The following is a 15,898-nucleotide window of genomic DNA, read 5'->3' on the forward strand; positions in this document are numbered from 1 at the left end:
GTATGTATTATGACAAATTCACCAAATCATGTGCCTTAAATATGCACATTTTATCATATTCCAATCACACCTCAATAACACCGTAAATTTTAAAAGTACCCCAAAAGCACACCTCTCTCCATACTTGCTGGGAATGCGGCAATTATGAACAAAAGAAAATCATAAAAAAAAAAAATCCGTGGCATCTAAAAAAAAAAAAAATCCCGTATGTATTTCCAGGTGTTAGACGCTGAGTATACTAATAGCAAACAACCATAAGCCTCGTAACTGTGAAGGACAAAAGGCATATAGACATACACATTTTTACACACACGTATTAACAATCGCTGGGTACTGTGTGTGGCCCTTTTCTGAATTTTACATATATCAATGAATCTAATCCTCATAACCTGATGGATGGGTACAATTATTATTGCCATTTGGCAGCTGAGAAAGCTACGACACAGAGAGCTTAAATACCAAAGTTAAAAAACTAGCAAATGACATGTCAGAATTTAAACCCAGGTACTTGGTGTAGTTTGCTAGGGCTGCCATTCACAGAATACTACAGACTGGGTGGCTTAAACAACACAATTTATCTTCTCACAGTCTTAAAGTCTGGAAGTCTAAGATCACGGTCTCAGCAGGTTTGGTTTCTCCTGAGGCCTCTCTCCTTGGCTTGCAGATGTCTGCCTCATCCCATGTCCTCCCATGGCCTTTTCTCTGTACCAACATGTACCTGGTGTCTCTTTTACTTTTTATAAGGACAACAGTCACACTGGATTAGGGCCCTACCCTAAAGGCCCCATTTGAACTTCATCTTCTTTTTAAAAACCTTATTCCAAATACGGTTGCATTCTGAGTTACCAGGGGTTGGGACTTCAACACGTGCATTTTGGGGAGACACAATTCAGCCCATGACACTGTGTAACTGCAAGAAAGTTACTAGACCTTCCTAGGCCTCAGTTTCTCCAACTGGAATCCAATGAGAGAATTCATGCAAAATGCACAGCAGAGAGTGTGTGGCACACAGCATCATTTCACAGATGCGAGAAGCAGAAATCAGATAGTGACTCGCCCTTTTCCCTTCTCTAAAGCAGAGAGCTTACACTACAGACACACCCTTCTGTACAACCTATTGTATAAAATCCGGGACAATTTTATATAATTTATAATTTTTCTACATCTCTTACTTCCTGCTTTCACACAGTTTTTTAAAAACTTTATTAAATGCAAGGAAGAGAAGCTCAAATTAATGATCCTATTAATGAAAATTTACTTAGGAAGACACAGTACTTTCTTGGGATTGTATGTGCATTTAATTCATCCTGTTCTCCTAACTTACAAAGACAATTGGCTACACTCACACAGATACTCATCTCAAAAGATCAATACCTGTTTTTTTTTGTTTTTTTTTTTTTTGAGACAGAGTCTCACTCTGTTGCCCGGGCTACAGTGCCATGGCGTCAGCCTAGCTCACAGCAACCTCAAACTCCTGGGCTCCAGCGATCCTCCTGCCTCAGACTCCCGAGCAGCTGGGACTGCAGGCATGTGCCACCATGCCCGGCTAATTTTTTCTATATATATTTTTAGTTGTTCAGTTAATTTCTTTCCATTTTTTAGTAGACAGGGGGTCTCGCTCTTGCTCAGGCTGGTCTCGAACTCCTGACCTCAAGCAATCCTCCCACCTCGGCCTCCCAGAGTCTTAGGATTACAGGCGTGAGCCACCGGGCCCGGCCAATACCTGCTTTACCTATTAGGAAAGAAAGACAACTCAATGCTTTAAAAATAAAAATCAGGATTGCACTTTAACACTTGCCTAGTACTCTACATATATTATACCTACTTAATCCACAACACAATCCTGTGATATTAGCTTATTTAGCTCTCGTAACAATCGTGTAAAGTATTATTGCCTTATTATAGCCGAGGGAGTAAGAGCAAAGAAAAGTTAAATGTTTTTTCTTAAAGGTCACTAAGCTTGTTAATCATTGGCAGAACAAGAACTCTCACTGACATCTTCGGTCGGAAGCCAAGGCCACAGAAGGCCACCACCCACCCTGGCAAGCTGCAACACCAGGTTTTTTCTCATTCTTCACACCTGGCACGAACAGAGCAGGTGCTCAGCAAATACGGCAGGCAGTCTGATTTGGAGGCAATCTAGACTAGGCTGCAAAATCTCTTTTATGCCCTTTATATGGGGCCATGTTTTTCTAACAACTTTGACCACCACCCAACTCCTTGGACTCACAGCTCTTTTAAGGGCAGCAATCACAGTTTTTCCTTCTACTCCAGTGTCTAGCATTTAAGTTCACCAAGTTCAGGTATTTATGGAGAATTGACAGTTCAAGTAAATGTTTGCTGTGTAATCAAATCATAGAACATTCTTTTTTTTGAGACAGAGTCTCACTCTGTTGCCCTGGCTAGAGTGCCATGGCGTCAGCCTAGCTCACAGCAACCACAAACTCCTGGACTCAAGCAATCCTCCTGCCTCAGCCTCCCGAGTAGCTGGGACTACAGGCACGCGCCACCATGCCTGGCTAATTTTTCTCTATGTATTTTTAGCTGTCCATATAATTTCTTTCTGCTTTTAGTAGAGCCGGGGTCTCGCTCTTGCTCAGGCTGGTCTCGAACTCCTGACCTCGAGCGATCCACCCGCCTCGCCCTCCCAGAGTGCTAGGATTACAGGCATAAGCCACTGCACCCAGCCAGAACCTGGAACTCCTGGGCTCAAGCAATCCTCTTGCCTCGGCCTTTAAAGTAGCTAGGACTACAGGTACACACCACCATGCTGGCTAATTTTATCTTTATTGTAGAGATGGGGTCTCAATATGTTGCCAAGGCTGGTCTTGAACTCCTGGCTTCAAGCAATCCTTCCATCTCAATCCCCCAAAATGCTGGGATTATGGGATTATAGGCGTGAGCCACCATGCTCGGCTGATTTTCTTTCTTTCTTTTTTTTTTTTTAGTTTCAAGTTTGTTTTGCTTTAAGCAGCCAGGCAAGTTTTGACTCTGTCATGGAAACTATCTGGCCATTTCTGAGCTGTTCTAGATGAGCAGAGCTGGCCAGAGCAGAGCTCTAAGCTCTACTTCTATGCTGTCCTGTAATTTCAGGGTCTTGTGAATGCTAAGTTTGTTCATCTCTGTTGCTTTTATACATCATGTCGTGAACTGCCTGTCACCTCCCTGGCTACTTATTTCACAGAGCTGTTGTAAAAGTCTCAGAAAAAGTTCTCTGGTCCTAAAAAACGAAGCATTCAGCAAAGAACTTAAAGGATCAAGTTAAGTATCACTAGCATTATACTTCCTGTCTGAATTAATCATTTCAAAGGACTCACATCTGTGGCTGACAAATTCACTAAAAAAGCAGACTTATTCTACGTTATCTTTCTAAAATCAGGCATCCTAAAAGCACTCTTTTCTGATGTCTTGACTGAGAGGGAAGAAATAAAGAGGCATACAAATAAATGCCTCTATAATCCTACAAAGAGCCAGATTCAAGTATCAATTTATCCACCCACTGTAATAAATATTTGTGAAATATACAGTGCCCTAAGCTAGATGCTGTAAGGACAAAGAATTTTGTAAGGCATGTCCCTGTATCCTCCTGTACCACAACTGCAGGACAAGACAAAACTTTTATTTAGATTTCCTTCCCAAATAAACAAAGGATTCCAGCTTCCCTAGGACATGGAACATAGAAGAACAAAATAATTTCTTTCTGGCTTCGTAGAAAAAATTTAATTTAGAACATGCTGGGGGAGAAACTCTTATCTCTTAGTTTCCACTGACAAGCAGCAGCTTTTAAAGAGTGACTGACCTACAGCATGACTGTAACTTCCATGATAACCTGATTAAATCTGACATGCACGTGACATGGGGTAGGGGTGAGGGGGACAAGGAACCCATGTGTCCTTCAGTTTCAGAAAGAATAGTTGAAGTGTATTGTCAGGGAAAGCAGGAAGAACATCACAATCATGTGGTCTGGAAAGAAGATCAAAAAACGATAGGACAGAATTATTCCAAATAACTGCAAGTCACTTGGGCTTCCCTTAAGGGCCCTGCCGTATTACATCACGTGTAGCTCTGCAATGAAAGGAAAATTTAGGGCCTGTCTCATGCCTCACTTCTGCCACTGATTGAGCCTGAGAAGGAAAATTAAGACAATCTTTTAAAGTTAATCAATGAAAGGCACAAATTGTAGCCTGGACATTGAACAGAATCAGCTCATTCATGTTGGGCAAAAGATTTGTCGAGCAATTAGTCAGTGTCTTCACCCGATTAATTTAAAACAGGAAGTCCCCAAATTCCTTCAACCATTACTGGCATTGGTTTTTTTAGACTGATTGTCCCAATATATAAGTTTTTTGTACGTGTTTACCGTTTCCCCTAGAGTTATAGCTAGACTGTTTCCAAAAATAGAACCAACTTCCTAAACTCTACTTCTTTCACTTGTAATATGCTATTTTTCCAAACCAAAGAACTAATATCCTTCAACAAAAGGAGTAAAGTGAGTGCTAATAACTAGCACTTTTGGCCAAGAACAGGGGCATAAAGAAGGGTTTACACCCCAAGGTATATACAGGGGCACACAATGGTCAGTATCACATTAAGGAAATCTACAGCACATCAAATAAAACTATAAAGCTACGGTTCTGCTCAAGTTGAATCATCTTTTGAGACAGCCAATCAGCAACAAGACTGCTGTATTCAGAGTTCTCAGACAGCAAGAATAGGCAACTTCTTCCCAGAAATGGAAAATTAGAGTCAACCAGCTCGATGTCCCATGGTATGATCTCATATGCAGCACATGAACAATTCCTGTTATTTATTTATTTTTTTCAAAATGAAAAGTAGATCAACTTACATGGCTCTCTGGCAATGAACTGAGGTACAGTGTTGGGCAGAGGAGTACTGGGGTTTGGAGTCCCTACGAGTTTGTTCTTGGCCATCTTCGTGTTTGCCTTAGCAAACTCTAGTCGTAGTGTTTGCGGAATTTCAGGATCGAAGCGGATGCCCTTTGGAAACAAAGAACAAATGGAAGATGTTTTCATTTCCTTAGACTCAAACCGGAATGGTGACAAAATAAACACGCCAGTAAACCCCGGCCTATCAGGAAGAAAGGTCAGCAAGAGCTCTCATTCTCACTACTTACATGGAATATACAAAAACCCACAGCACAACGTGTTCAGGAAGTCAGGGGGATTTAGTTTACTTAATTTAAAAATTTAGTTACATGAATTTTCAATGATCCTTTTTGTTCTTGCACAAAAACTTTCCAGTTCAAGTTTTCAAATTCGAACCTGCAAATTCCCAGCACAGGTAAAAACTGTGATTAATGGTTATCAGTGAGAATGAAAGAATTAACGTAAAGACCTGTGCAATACTGGAGGTCTGACGCCTAAAATCCTAAGGGGCCTGGGCTCTGACTTAAAAGAACATGATTCCTCGATGCTTTTATTTATTTTTTTCATCTCCTTCCAGAACGAAGGATGTCCATGCTTTTAGTTTCATTACCTATAAATGGAGAAAAAGATTCGCATCTCTTTCGAACTGCAGAGCTTTATAAAGGTAACACAAGTACTCCATGTTAATCGGAAAGACAGGAATTAAACCACTGTAAGATTTCAATACAACCCGTATCATTTGATTCCAGTTAGCTTATAAGTTTATATAAAATCTAAATGTCTTGATGTAGTCAAATTCTGATCTTGACCATAGCTGGCTTACTAGTGACACGGAAAGGCAAAGGATTATATCAGCCAAAGAGATAATAATTTCAATCACCTTTTGACCCTACTGTTATAGTTTACGTAAAACAAACCATGTTCAGTAAAATAAATCGCAAACACCGTGAAAGACAAGATTTAGGGCAAGACAAAACAAGTCCATTTTGGAACCTTCCCTTTTAAGAATGCCTTTGTTACTAAGCATAATGAAGGACCTTCCAATAATTATGACCAATGCTATCAATTATACACCCAACAATAGTGTCAACCAACATCCCAAGCCTGGCACTGCAGTGCACCTATAATCCCAGCTACTCAGAATACTCAGGAAGCTGAGGCTAGAGGATTGCCTGAGCCCAGAAATTCAAGACCAGCCTGGACAACACAGCAAGAACTCATCTCCAAAAAAAAAAAAAAGCCATCCCAGAAAAGAGCCTGAATGTGCATCCAGAATAGACTAAGGTCCCACGTTTGTCTTTATGGTGTATTCTGGATGTACACGTCACATATGCGGGTCTCAGGGCCCCAGAGCCCTCCTTTCTTCTTAACTAACTTGAAGAAAAAGAACAACAATTTCCAACAAAGTAAGAAACTCTTACTCTGTAGACCAGGATAAATGCCTCTGAACTTCACAGGCTCAGCTTCAAGGGTGCTAGGGGGAGCCTGTGCCTGGATGGGGACGGCACTAAGAGAAAATGAGGGGAAGGAAAGAGAGGTCCCCAGGGAGGTACAACAAAACCCACAGAGCCCTGACCCATGGCAGTCCTGGACGGGGTGGAACTTCTTTGTGAGCCTGATTTATTCATTCTCTGAGAAGAACCACCAATAGAGAAAGGCAGGGGAAGATCCCCCGTGTAGACCTAACCAACACAACCAAGTGACAAGAGGTGTCGGTTTTATAAAACAGAAAAAGAAATTTTCTTTAACTGGTCCCTTTTTTTTTTTTTTTTTTTAAGTTTGGGAAACCTCAGTATCATCTTGCCAAAAACATTATAAGGAAAAAACATAGCTGCATTCTAAAGCAGTATTTACTTCTATCAGCTTCCACTTAAAAGCATTTCATCGTAACAAAGCTAATGTCATGACAGGATAAATATTTCCAAATAGCATTTTATCCTAACAAAGCTAATGTCACGACAGAATAAATATTTCCAAATATGGGCCTGAAGAGCTGCGGTCGTTGCTGGGGCACAAGCACAGTCCCCAGCGATCACTGCAAGGTACGTCGAGGAAGGGCTCGGACGTGCACATCACCCCCCCTCAGACACACCCAACAGCAACGTGCCTGGCACTGAACTTGACCAACCTTTCCGTGAAGAAGCAACTCTCCTAAATCTGAGCTCACAACAGCGTGAGTGCTGTGGCCCAGGCCACTGAGGGTGGCACTCAAGAGAGTATCCTGGGACCACTGGCAGTTCCCTGGAGCTCCCACGTTCAGATAACGAGGCTGCACATCTGCATTCTCTGCCTCAGCTCTTGCACTGATGTTCCAGAACCAACCAAGGCTCCACGCCACGTGCCGGCCTCTTACACAGCCAGGGCTGGTGGCTCAGGTCCTAAAACATGCTGAACTGAGTCTCCCCCACTCCCTGCCCCCTTCTTCATCCCCCTCCTCCCATTTGAGCTAAAATAACATCAACATCATGTTCCAAATCAAAGTTCCAGCATCCTTATTAAAAAAAAAAAAAAAGAAAGAAAGAAAAAAAAGCAAGCTTAGAAGTTAAAATGACCTAATTTGTTTGGCAGCTTACTCAGAGGCCAGAGGCTTAGAATTCGAGCCACATTCCTCTAACATCTTTAGCAGCAATGCCATATTTGGTAATCAATATCCTGCCGGGCTAAGTTTCTATCCATAGGGATTAGCCAAGCCAGAAACACTGAAATGTTAAAGGATGATGAAGAGGAGGAGGAAGAGGGGCTAGGGGAAGGGAGAGCAGGGAAGTGAAGGCGAGTAAGAGAGAGAATAATAAGATGAGAAAGAGGAAGAGAGGAAGGAGACATGAAACAAAATCCCTTGTGCTTTTAATTAAAGCCTAGGAAGATTCTTCTCTGGCTACAGTAACTTCACGTTAAATGCTGTCAGGGTAAGATAAGCGCTAAGTGGAAGGCTGATTTCAAAAATCAACCTTTTCTCCTCTCTTGCTTATAATTCACCAAAACTCTTCTCTCAGAATCACAGAACCTTTCAACCTTTCTCTTCCCAATGCAAATGTTACATGGAGCAGAAGGGAACATTTCTGCATATCAACATACTGATTTGAGGCTACACGGTGACTCACAACCCAGTGTGACTGGCTATGGGGACAGCCAGCAGCCTCAACCCACCCAGGTTCCATGGGATCAAGAGGCTGATTCCCTACCTAAGGGCAAACTCTGGGAGATAAAGGACACTGTCAACAAATAACGTATCCCTGTCAGTCCGGTACACTTGGGAGTCCAGGGCAGTTTCATGATAACAAGGGGCCTGGCTGGGGCCAGGGCAGGCATCACAGAGGAAGGGATGGGACAGGAGTTCACCAGGTGGCAGGCCAGGAAAGGGCTCAGCAAACTGCTGTGTGACAGGATGCAGACAGGGTGTGTTTGGGGGGGACGGCTGTCCAAGCAGACTGGGCTGAGATCACAAAGGGGTTTTTATGCCATGAGTGAGGACTTTGGAGTGTGTGTACTGGCTGAGCCATTAAGTTTTTAAAATGGGGGAATAGTATGATCATTTGTAACAAATCCCCAGGAAACGTGGGACCACGTGTCGGGACCACGTTGGAGAACCATGGTGGTCAAGGGTAACTCTAGAGGTGGCAGGGAGGATAGACTCAATGAAGAGCCTGGAACAGACCAGACGGGAAACAATCAGAGCAGCTGTGGGAAGGGAAAGTCAGGGTGAGGAGGCTGCTCCGACAGTGCTGCTTTGGGAAGGGCACCTAGGGGTCAATGTCAGCACAGAATTCTGCATTCTGTGTCCTTGCTGTCCTTGTCCACCGCTGACTATGGAAAGGGACAGAGGCTGCTCAAAGTGACCAAACATGTTTTCTCTTCTGGGGATTTCACCTTTGAGTGTAGCGACACAGAAAATGGAAGTGGCTGGAGCTGAGTCACCTTACTAGCCTCTCAGTAGAGAAAAGGTCTCCGAACTCGTGTCACTGGGGTATGCCTGAGAGAGTATTATTTGGTACCAAAAAAAAACCCCCAGAGCACTTGAATTCTGTGTGCTAGCAGCTGTCCCAATGTCCTTACAAATGGTTCTACCATTAAAGCCAGCTTATTAGTCCTTGATGAGTTTTAGGGACAATAGAATCGTTCATTTAGAGAAAAGACTGGGGAAGAATGAGGCAGAGCTATACATTCATGCTGAGAAAGACGTCCATGGCTAGGTTAAAAAAAAAAAAAAAGATACTCAACAGTGTTTAGTAGCAGGGACATCCAGGGAAGACAAGACGGTATACATACATGTGCGTGTCCAGTTATCTGTGTAAGTCCAGGAATGTGTATGACACAACCAACCTGTTAACAGCAGTTAACCTGGTGGGGGTGGGGGGCAGGGAGACTTCTCTACAATTTTGTCGTGGTTGAAATATTTACAAATATGTGTAATTCATAAAATCCAATAGAGTTAACAAAATAGAGAGGTAGAGTAACAGTTTTCCTTTGGAGGGCTAGCAAAGCCAGAGCACAACAGTAGACACCTTGGCAAGCAGCGCTCAACCAGTTGTGTTTTTTGAGACAGGGTCTAGCTCTGTTGCCCAGACTGGAGATCAGTGGTGCCAACACAGCTCACTGCAGCCTCCAACTCCTGAGCCCAAGGGATCCTCCTGCCTCAGCCTCCCGAGTAGCTGGGATTACAGGTATACACATCACCATGCCCAGTTAATTTTAAAATTTTTTGTAGAGACAGGGTCTCACTATGCTGCCCAGGCTGATCTCAAACTCCTGGCCTCAAGTCCTCCCACCTTGGCCTCCATTTATAGAAAAATTACAGGCATGGTACAAAGAATTCCTGTACAACCTTTGCCCAGATTTCCCAGATGATGACATTTATAACCACATTTTGCTACATCATTCTTCCCTGTTCCCTCTCTCTCCCCTCCCCCAACACACACCTATATATACCCACAGCTTTTTCCCTGAACTGATTAAGTCGCAGGCATGCCGCCTCTTTACATCTTACTTCAGTTTGATTTCTTAAAAACAAGAACATCTCCTTTTGTCTTCCGGATTGAGGGTCTAATCCAGAATCATACATAGCATTCAGTCACCATCTTTTTCAGTCTCCTTTAACCCGGAAGAGTTCTTCATTCCTTATCTTTTGCGACCTTGACATTTTCAGGGAGTACAGGATGTTTATTTTGTAGAATGGCCATCAAATTGGGGTTTATCTAATTTTTTTCTTATTTAGATTCAGGTTATACATTTTTGGCAGGAATATCAGAGATGGGATGTGCGTTCTGCTCAGTTCATCATGTCAAGAAGCACGTGTCATTCTTGTCCTGTTACTAGTGATGCTAACTCTGATCACTTGCCAAATTTCTCGACTGTAAGGTTACTATGTTTATCCTTAACTAATAAGTATGTTATAGAAAGATATTTTCAGACTATATAAATATCTCATAGCTCATCAAATCTACCAGTTTTAACATCATTCAGTGATTCTTACCTGAAGAAATCATTACCATTGTGGTGGCCAAATGATGCCTTGATAATCTGATTATTCCTTTTATACACAGCATATCGGTTTTCTACTTAAAGTTTGACTTTTCTATGGAAAAACTTTCCCTTCTGCTGTTTATTAATTATTCATTTACATCAGTACTGAGTTACCAATTTATATTTTATTCTATGGTTTATAATTTACTACTACTATTATTTTTTACTGTTCAAAGGGTCCCAGAGTAAACGCTCATTCATGTTTATTTCTCTACATCATTTACATATATTAAAAATATCTGTAGATATATTCAAGTTCATCCTCGTAGCTCCAATTCCAATCTAAGAGCACTGGGTTAATTCTAGCCTTCTCCTTTGCATACTTGTAACTCCTTCCTGTGACAGTGAGAATCCTAGCTCTCATTGTCCATTACACATTCATTTATTTGCTCAATACAAGAATGCACATTAAGTAGTTTCAGAAATGCTAATCAATACCACTATAGAAAACAAACCTATTAACTATAATCCAGTATTTATTTGGTTTTTTGTCTTTAACCTTAAGGTGTATAGCCAATATGTATACTTAATAATTAATTGGGTTATTTTCCCCATTCCCCCCACCTTCGATGTGGTTGTGTTATTCATTTGAAATATAGTCAGATTCTTCTGTTTCTTTGTATTCAATTTGGAGTCTCTCCCTACCCTTGTAAAGCAAGGAAAACTGTTTTACCACTTTAAAAGTTAAAGTTCTTCTCCATAGGTTCTTGGAAAAAATAAAAGTCAAAGTTGATCTTTCTGTTTACCCATTTACGGATAAGTATTGTGAATACTGACTACAAAGCTGAGGACCCAGAATTTCAACTCCTCTCCCCACATGCTGCAACTTCAGGAGATACCAAACCTCCTCAAAGAAGCTTCTCAGTAATCCAAAGGTTTTTTTGTTTGTTTGTTTGTTTTTTGAGACAGAGTCTCACTCTGTTGCCCAGACTAGAGTGCCGTGGAGTCAGCCTAGTTCACAGCAACCTCAAACTCCTGGGCTCAAGCAATCTTCCTGCCTCAGCCTCCCGAGTAGCTGGGACTATAGGCATGTGCCACCATGCCTGGCTAGTTTTTTATATATTTTTAGTTGTCCAGCTAATTTCTATGTTTTTAGTAGACACAGGGGTCTCGCTCTTGCTCAGGCTGGTCTCGAACTCCTGAGCTCAAACGATCCGCCCGCCTCAGCCTCCCAGAGTGCTAGGATTACAGGCGTGAGCCACCGTGCCCGGCCTCCAAAGTTTTTAATGTCATTTATTGTATTTAATTTTTTAAAAGAAATATGTTGAAATTTTAAAATAAAGAGGTTAAAAGATAATTGAAGCTAAAATTGATGTAATAAACACTGCTGTAAGAGTCATGTATGTTTAAAGCCAGGGCCGTGGGAAGGGGACATTCCGGAGGCTGAGTTACACTCAATGCCTGGCTTTTCCTAGTCAATCCTGGTCACAGAAAGCCTTTGCAAGGTCCCCAACATGGGCAAATTCAAAATTTTAAGAACACTACTGCATTACGGCAAACCACAGGAAACTCTGAGAAGCACAGCACCCCTACCACGCACTCCACCATCAGTGGTCTCTGCTCTCCCCTGGGAGACAGCCACAAGCCACTGACTACTTTAAGAGTTTCCTATCGGAATCTCCTTCAGTTTCATACAGTCTTTCCTGATCTAGCATCCAGTGGATCTGAGACACGTGTATTGAACTAGATGAAACTGCCTTTTTTCCCAGCAGGATAAAAAATAGTAAGGTAGCAGCAATATCATAAGATTTAACCTAATAAGTTGAAAGACTTTCCCCGTTGGTTCTGTAATAGTAACCTTTCTACTGCTCGTTTCTCCACATCTAACTTCAAATGAAAACCCACTTCCGCTGAAAGGAATATGGGGGTCCAGAACCCCAGCCTAGCCAGGTGTTGATGCTTAAGAGGAGAAATAAATGCCTTCTGCTTATGTTATAGGGTTCTGACAACTCATTCTAATACAGAATGGAAATAATTTATCACCAGAACTATATACAGTACAGTAAGATCCAAATGGATGAAAATCCATTTTTCTTTCATGATAATCTGCTCAGTTCTTCCCTGGCCTTACCAATCTTTTAACCTTTATGAAGTCATGAGGTCAATGAAACTCTCAAGCCAAGGTCAAACTCACCACTAATCCCTCTTGGACCTCGACCTCATAATCTGATTAATCTCAGTACTTGATCTTGCTTTATCTCCCCTTCCTCCAGGCCACCCTCCTTATCTTGGACTCTGGTTGTAAAAATCCAGATCCTCTGAGAGTTGGGGCAGTGATAAAGCCTCTTCAGGTCTCCCCAGGCACAGACCCCAGTAATACCCGGAGGGCTACTTCCTCAACTGCCATTAGATCCTTTAAGGTTTGGAGCTTCAACAGGAGGTAGCTGATCTACCTGGAACCACTGCTGGCCTTTCTGATTCACTGAGGCCGAATTCTGACAACTTCTTATGTCTTTCTTGGGAGGCCTACGACATCAGACCTTATAGTGGGATTGGGGGATGGGGTGGTAAAATGATTTCCTTTCAAATGATCAAGAATGACCAAGCATTAAACAAAAGAGTTGAACCAACATTGCTGATTACTGTAAACAGTGCCTGAAACAGTATCCAAGGGGAAGGAACTAACTCAATTCTCGTGAGTAACAGAAGAGAATGTCACGCATACTCGGCTGATGGTGTGGGGGTTCTGGTAAGGCATTTATATTCAAATTCACTGAGATCATGGCTTGGCTGGGCTTCAGTAAATAACCATTCGGACTTCTCAGCAACATCTTGCCTTCTTCCACGATAAACTTAGTGCTCCAAGAGCAGCCCCCTCCCCTACAGTTGCCTAGGACAAGGAAATAAATCAGTTGATAGACTGATTCCTGTTACCTATCCTTGCACATGTCGTACTCAAAAGATTACCAGTCATAACAGCATGTGGGAAAGACACGGGCAAGATATTCAGAGGTTGGAAGTGGCTTCATGATTCTACTGTATCTGAGTCCTTCCTTGCAAAGTGGCCAAAGACTGAAGTCTGTTTTATTTGTAACTTAAATTTCTATTTAACCTATTTAATATTGATTGAACTGGAAACTCAATGCTCTTCTTTAAAAAGCTGCTGAAATATCGTGTGCTATTATAGATAGATACACTCTCCATTTCTCCTCCAACCCCCTTCCCCCAGCCACTAAACTTACCTGCAGTCTCTATTTGCTTATGTATTCTGGATATTTCATATAAATGACATCATGGGTATGGTCTTGTGTGACTGGCTTCTTTTACCTAGAATAACGTTTTCACAGTTCATCCGTGTTGCAGAATGTAGCAGAACTTCACTGTTTTTAACTGCTGAATAATACTCCATCGGATGGATATACCACATTTCGTTTACCCTTTCATCAGTCGATGGACACTGGGTTGTTTCAAATCTTGGCTGCCATGAAACTTGTGTACAGGTTTTTATGGCAACATATGTTTTCAATTCTCAGGAGTGCAACTGCCGTTAACTGTCTTAACTTTTGAAGAACTGCCAAACTTTTCCAAAGCAGCTATACTATTTCAACCCTCTACCAATGTATGCATCCCCGTTTTTCTACGCTTGCCAGACACTAGTTACTGCCTATCCTTTTATTTTTATTTTAGCCACCCTAGTAGGTGTGAAGTGATATCTCATTGTGGTTTTGATTTGCATTTCTCTCTGCTGTTGTATTTTAAGACATTTTGTGAAGAGGGCTAAGAATAAAAGCCTTCTACTGTTTTCAAAGAGCATTTTGGTCACATGGAAAGGAAGTATCTCCTAGGGACCACAAATCTTTCCACAGTATAAAAGGAAATGAAGTCAAAAGAATTGACTTTTTTACCTTTTAGGAGTTAAAAACACAAGTTAGAAATATAAACTGTTTTTTGAAAATTATTAATGGACATGTCATTTCTATCAGAAACTAGGAGGTAAATACATAGAGATATTCTGAGCTCTCACAGGGACCGAAATGTATTTACAGTTTTTAGTATTGTCAGCTTTCCCTTCTACAGGCATCATAAAACAGTCAGATTAGAAACAGACTCAAGGCAAAGCACATGCAAAAAAGCTTCCCCAGGAGTCTGTGAAAACAATTTTTACATTCAGGTGGCGCCTTAAATGACTCAGTGACAGGCCAAATACAAACCCACATGTGGGGAACCTATTACAGTGGAGTGCATGGGTCACATTCAGGGACAACAGTGTGTAGGTTAAGTTAAAAATGAATGAGTAGAAATTTTCTACCACTTATTAACCTATCATGTGTCATAAGAGAAAACTTGTAATGCCCTCAACATTTTTAAAAAACACAACTATCTGTGACTAAAAAAATCTCAAGAGTGGGAAGCCAGTAAGAACTGGGTCAGGTTCTCTGATGCTAAGCAGTAGAGTGTTAGCTACCATAAAGCATGAAATTCACAGAATTTTAGTACTCAATTTTTGTACTGAACTGCTCTAGTAGTTCTGAACCATGTACTCTCCACTGTCCCTTGCCCCTGCTCCTTATGGGTATCTGGAAATGTGTGAGGATGTTTTGAGGCTGTCAAATGACAGAGGACCCTACTGGCATTAGTCACTATGGATAAGTCCTACAAGGAACAGGACAGTCCATACAATATAGGAACTGTCTCATCCAAAATGGCACTAGCTTCCCCAACAGATGAAAAAATTAAGCTCCAGAAAAATCAATTCATCTGTCTAAATTCCCAGTATACCAATGGTAGAATCCATATCAAAATTCAATTCTGATTCTCGACTGGGTGTGCATGTAGGAGGACATTACAGTTACGTGCGGTTCTTTATCTTACAAAGAACCACATTGTTTTCGGATAATAATAGAGGTGGTTGTTCAGTTTCCATTGTGCTGAAACTTAGGTAGACGTGGATTCCAACAGAGAATGAACAAGCGAGGGAAAGAATCCATCAGATGTAAACCGTATTTCATACTTTTCCTAAATAAGGGCATTGCTTGCAGAAACACCAGCTCTGTTAATACGACAGCCCGAGCTGCTGGGTCACTGCCCATTGAGAAACCGCATCAGACCAATTACGCCTTGTTCTTTTTCTTAATCCAACCACCTCCAAGGGCTTGCCCCCGCTTGACCTTAGAACAATCCGATTTAACACATTGACTGCCACGTGAGTTGTATCTAACTCATGCTACTTTCGAGTTCTGGGCCTTGTGAACCACACGCAACTCACATCTCTTCACCTTGGGAGCTGTGAGATCTATTTTTCAAGTTGCATGTAACTCACGCACAGGAAATAATTAAAAAATAACCCCTTTTGTCATTAAATTAGAAAGGATTGTTTTGTTTTCTAAGTTTTAGTTCTATTTTTGTAATAAAACATGGGGGCCCCAAGGAAACACATTTTTTTTTCTAGTGTGGCAGTCAATACTCATCGTCTTCCTTATTTCAATCAGAATCATTTGAAAACACATGTCCCTTTCGATTGGTAAAATAGCTATAAAATACTTCAAGAAAAA

At 41.5% G+C, this 15,898-nt stretch overlaps 1 protein-coding gene across 3 annotated transcripts in view; it reads right to left on the reverse strand.

Annotated features, from left to right (window-relative positions):
- RBPMS (RNA binding protein, mRNA processing factor) overlaps positions 1-15,898 on the reverse strand; it is a 155,679-nt gene that overhangs the window by 48,454 nt on the left and 91,327 nt on the right. For all 3 annotated transcript variants that reach the window (XM_045535490.1, XM_045535488.1, XM_045535489.1), the window contains one exon: positions 4,847-4,997. In XM_045535490.1, coding sequence (XP_045391446.1) covers positions 4,847-4,997 — 151 coding nt within the window. The remainder of the gene's footprint in view (positions 1-4,846; positions 4,998-15,898) is intronic.

The sequence above is a fragment of the Lemur catta genome, chromosome 22 (assembly GCF_020740605.2).
Source record: "Lemur catta isolate mLemCat1 chromosome 22, mLemCat1.pri, whole genome shotgun sequence".
In the NCBI taxonomy this organism is placed as follows: Eukaryota; Metazoa; Chordata; class Mammalia; order Primates; family Lemuridae; genus Lemur; species Lemur catta.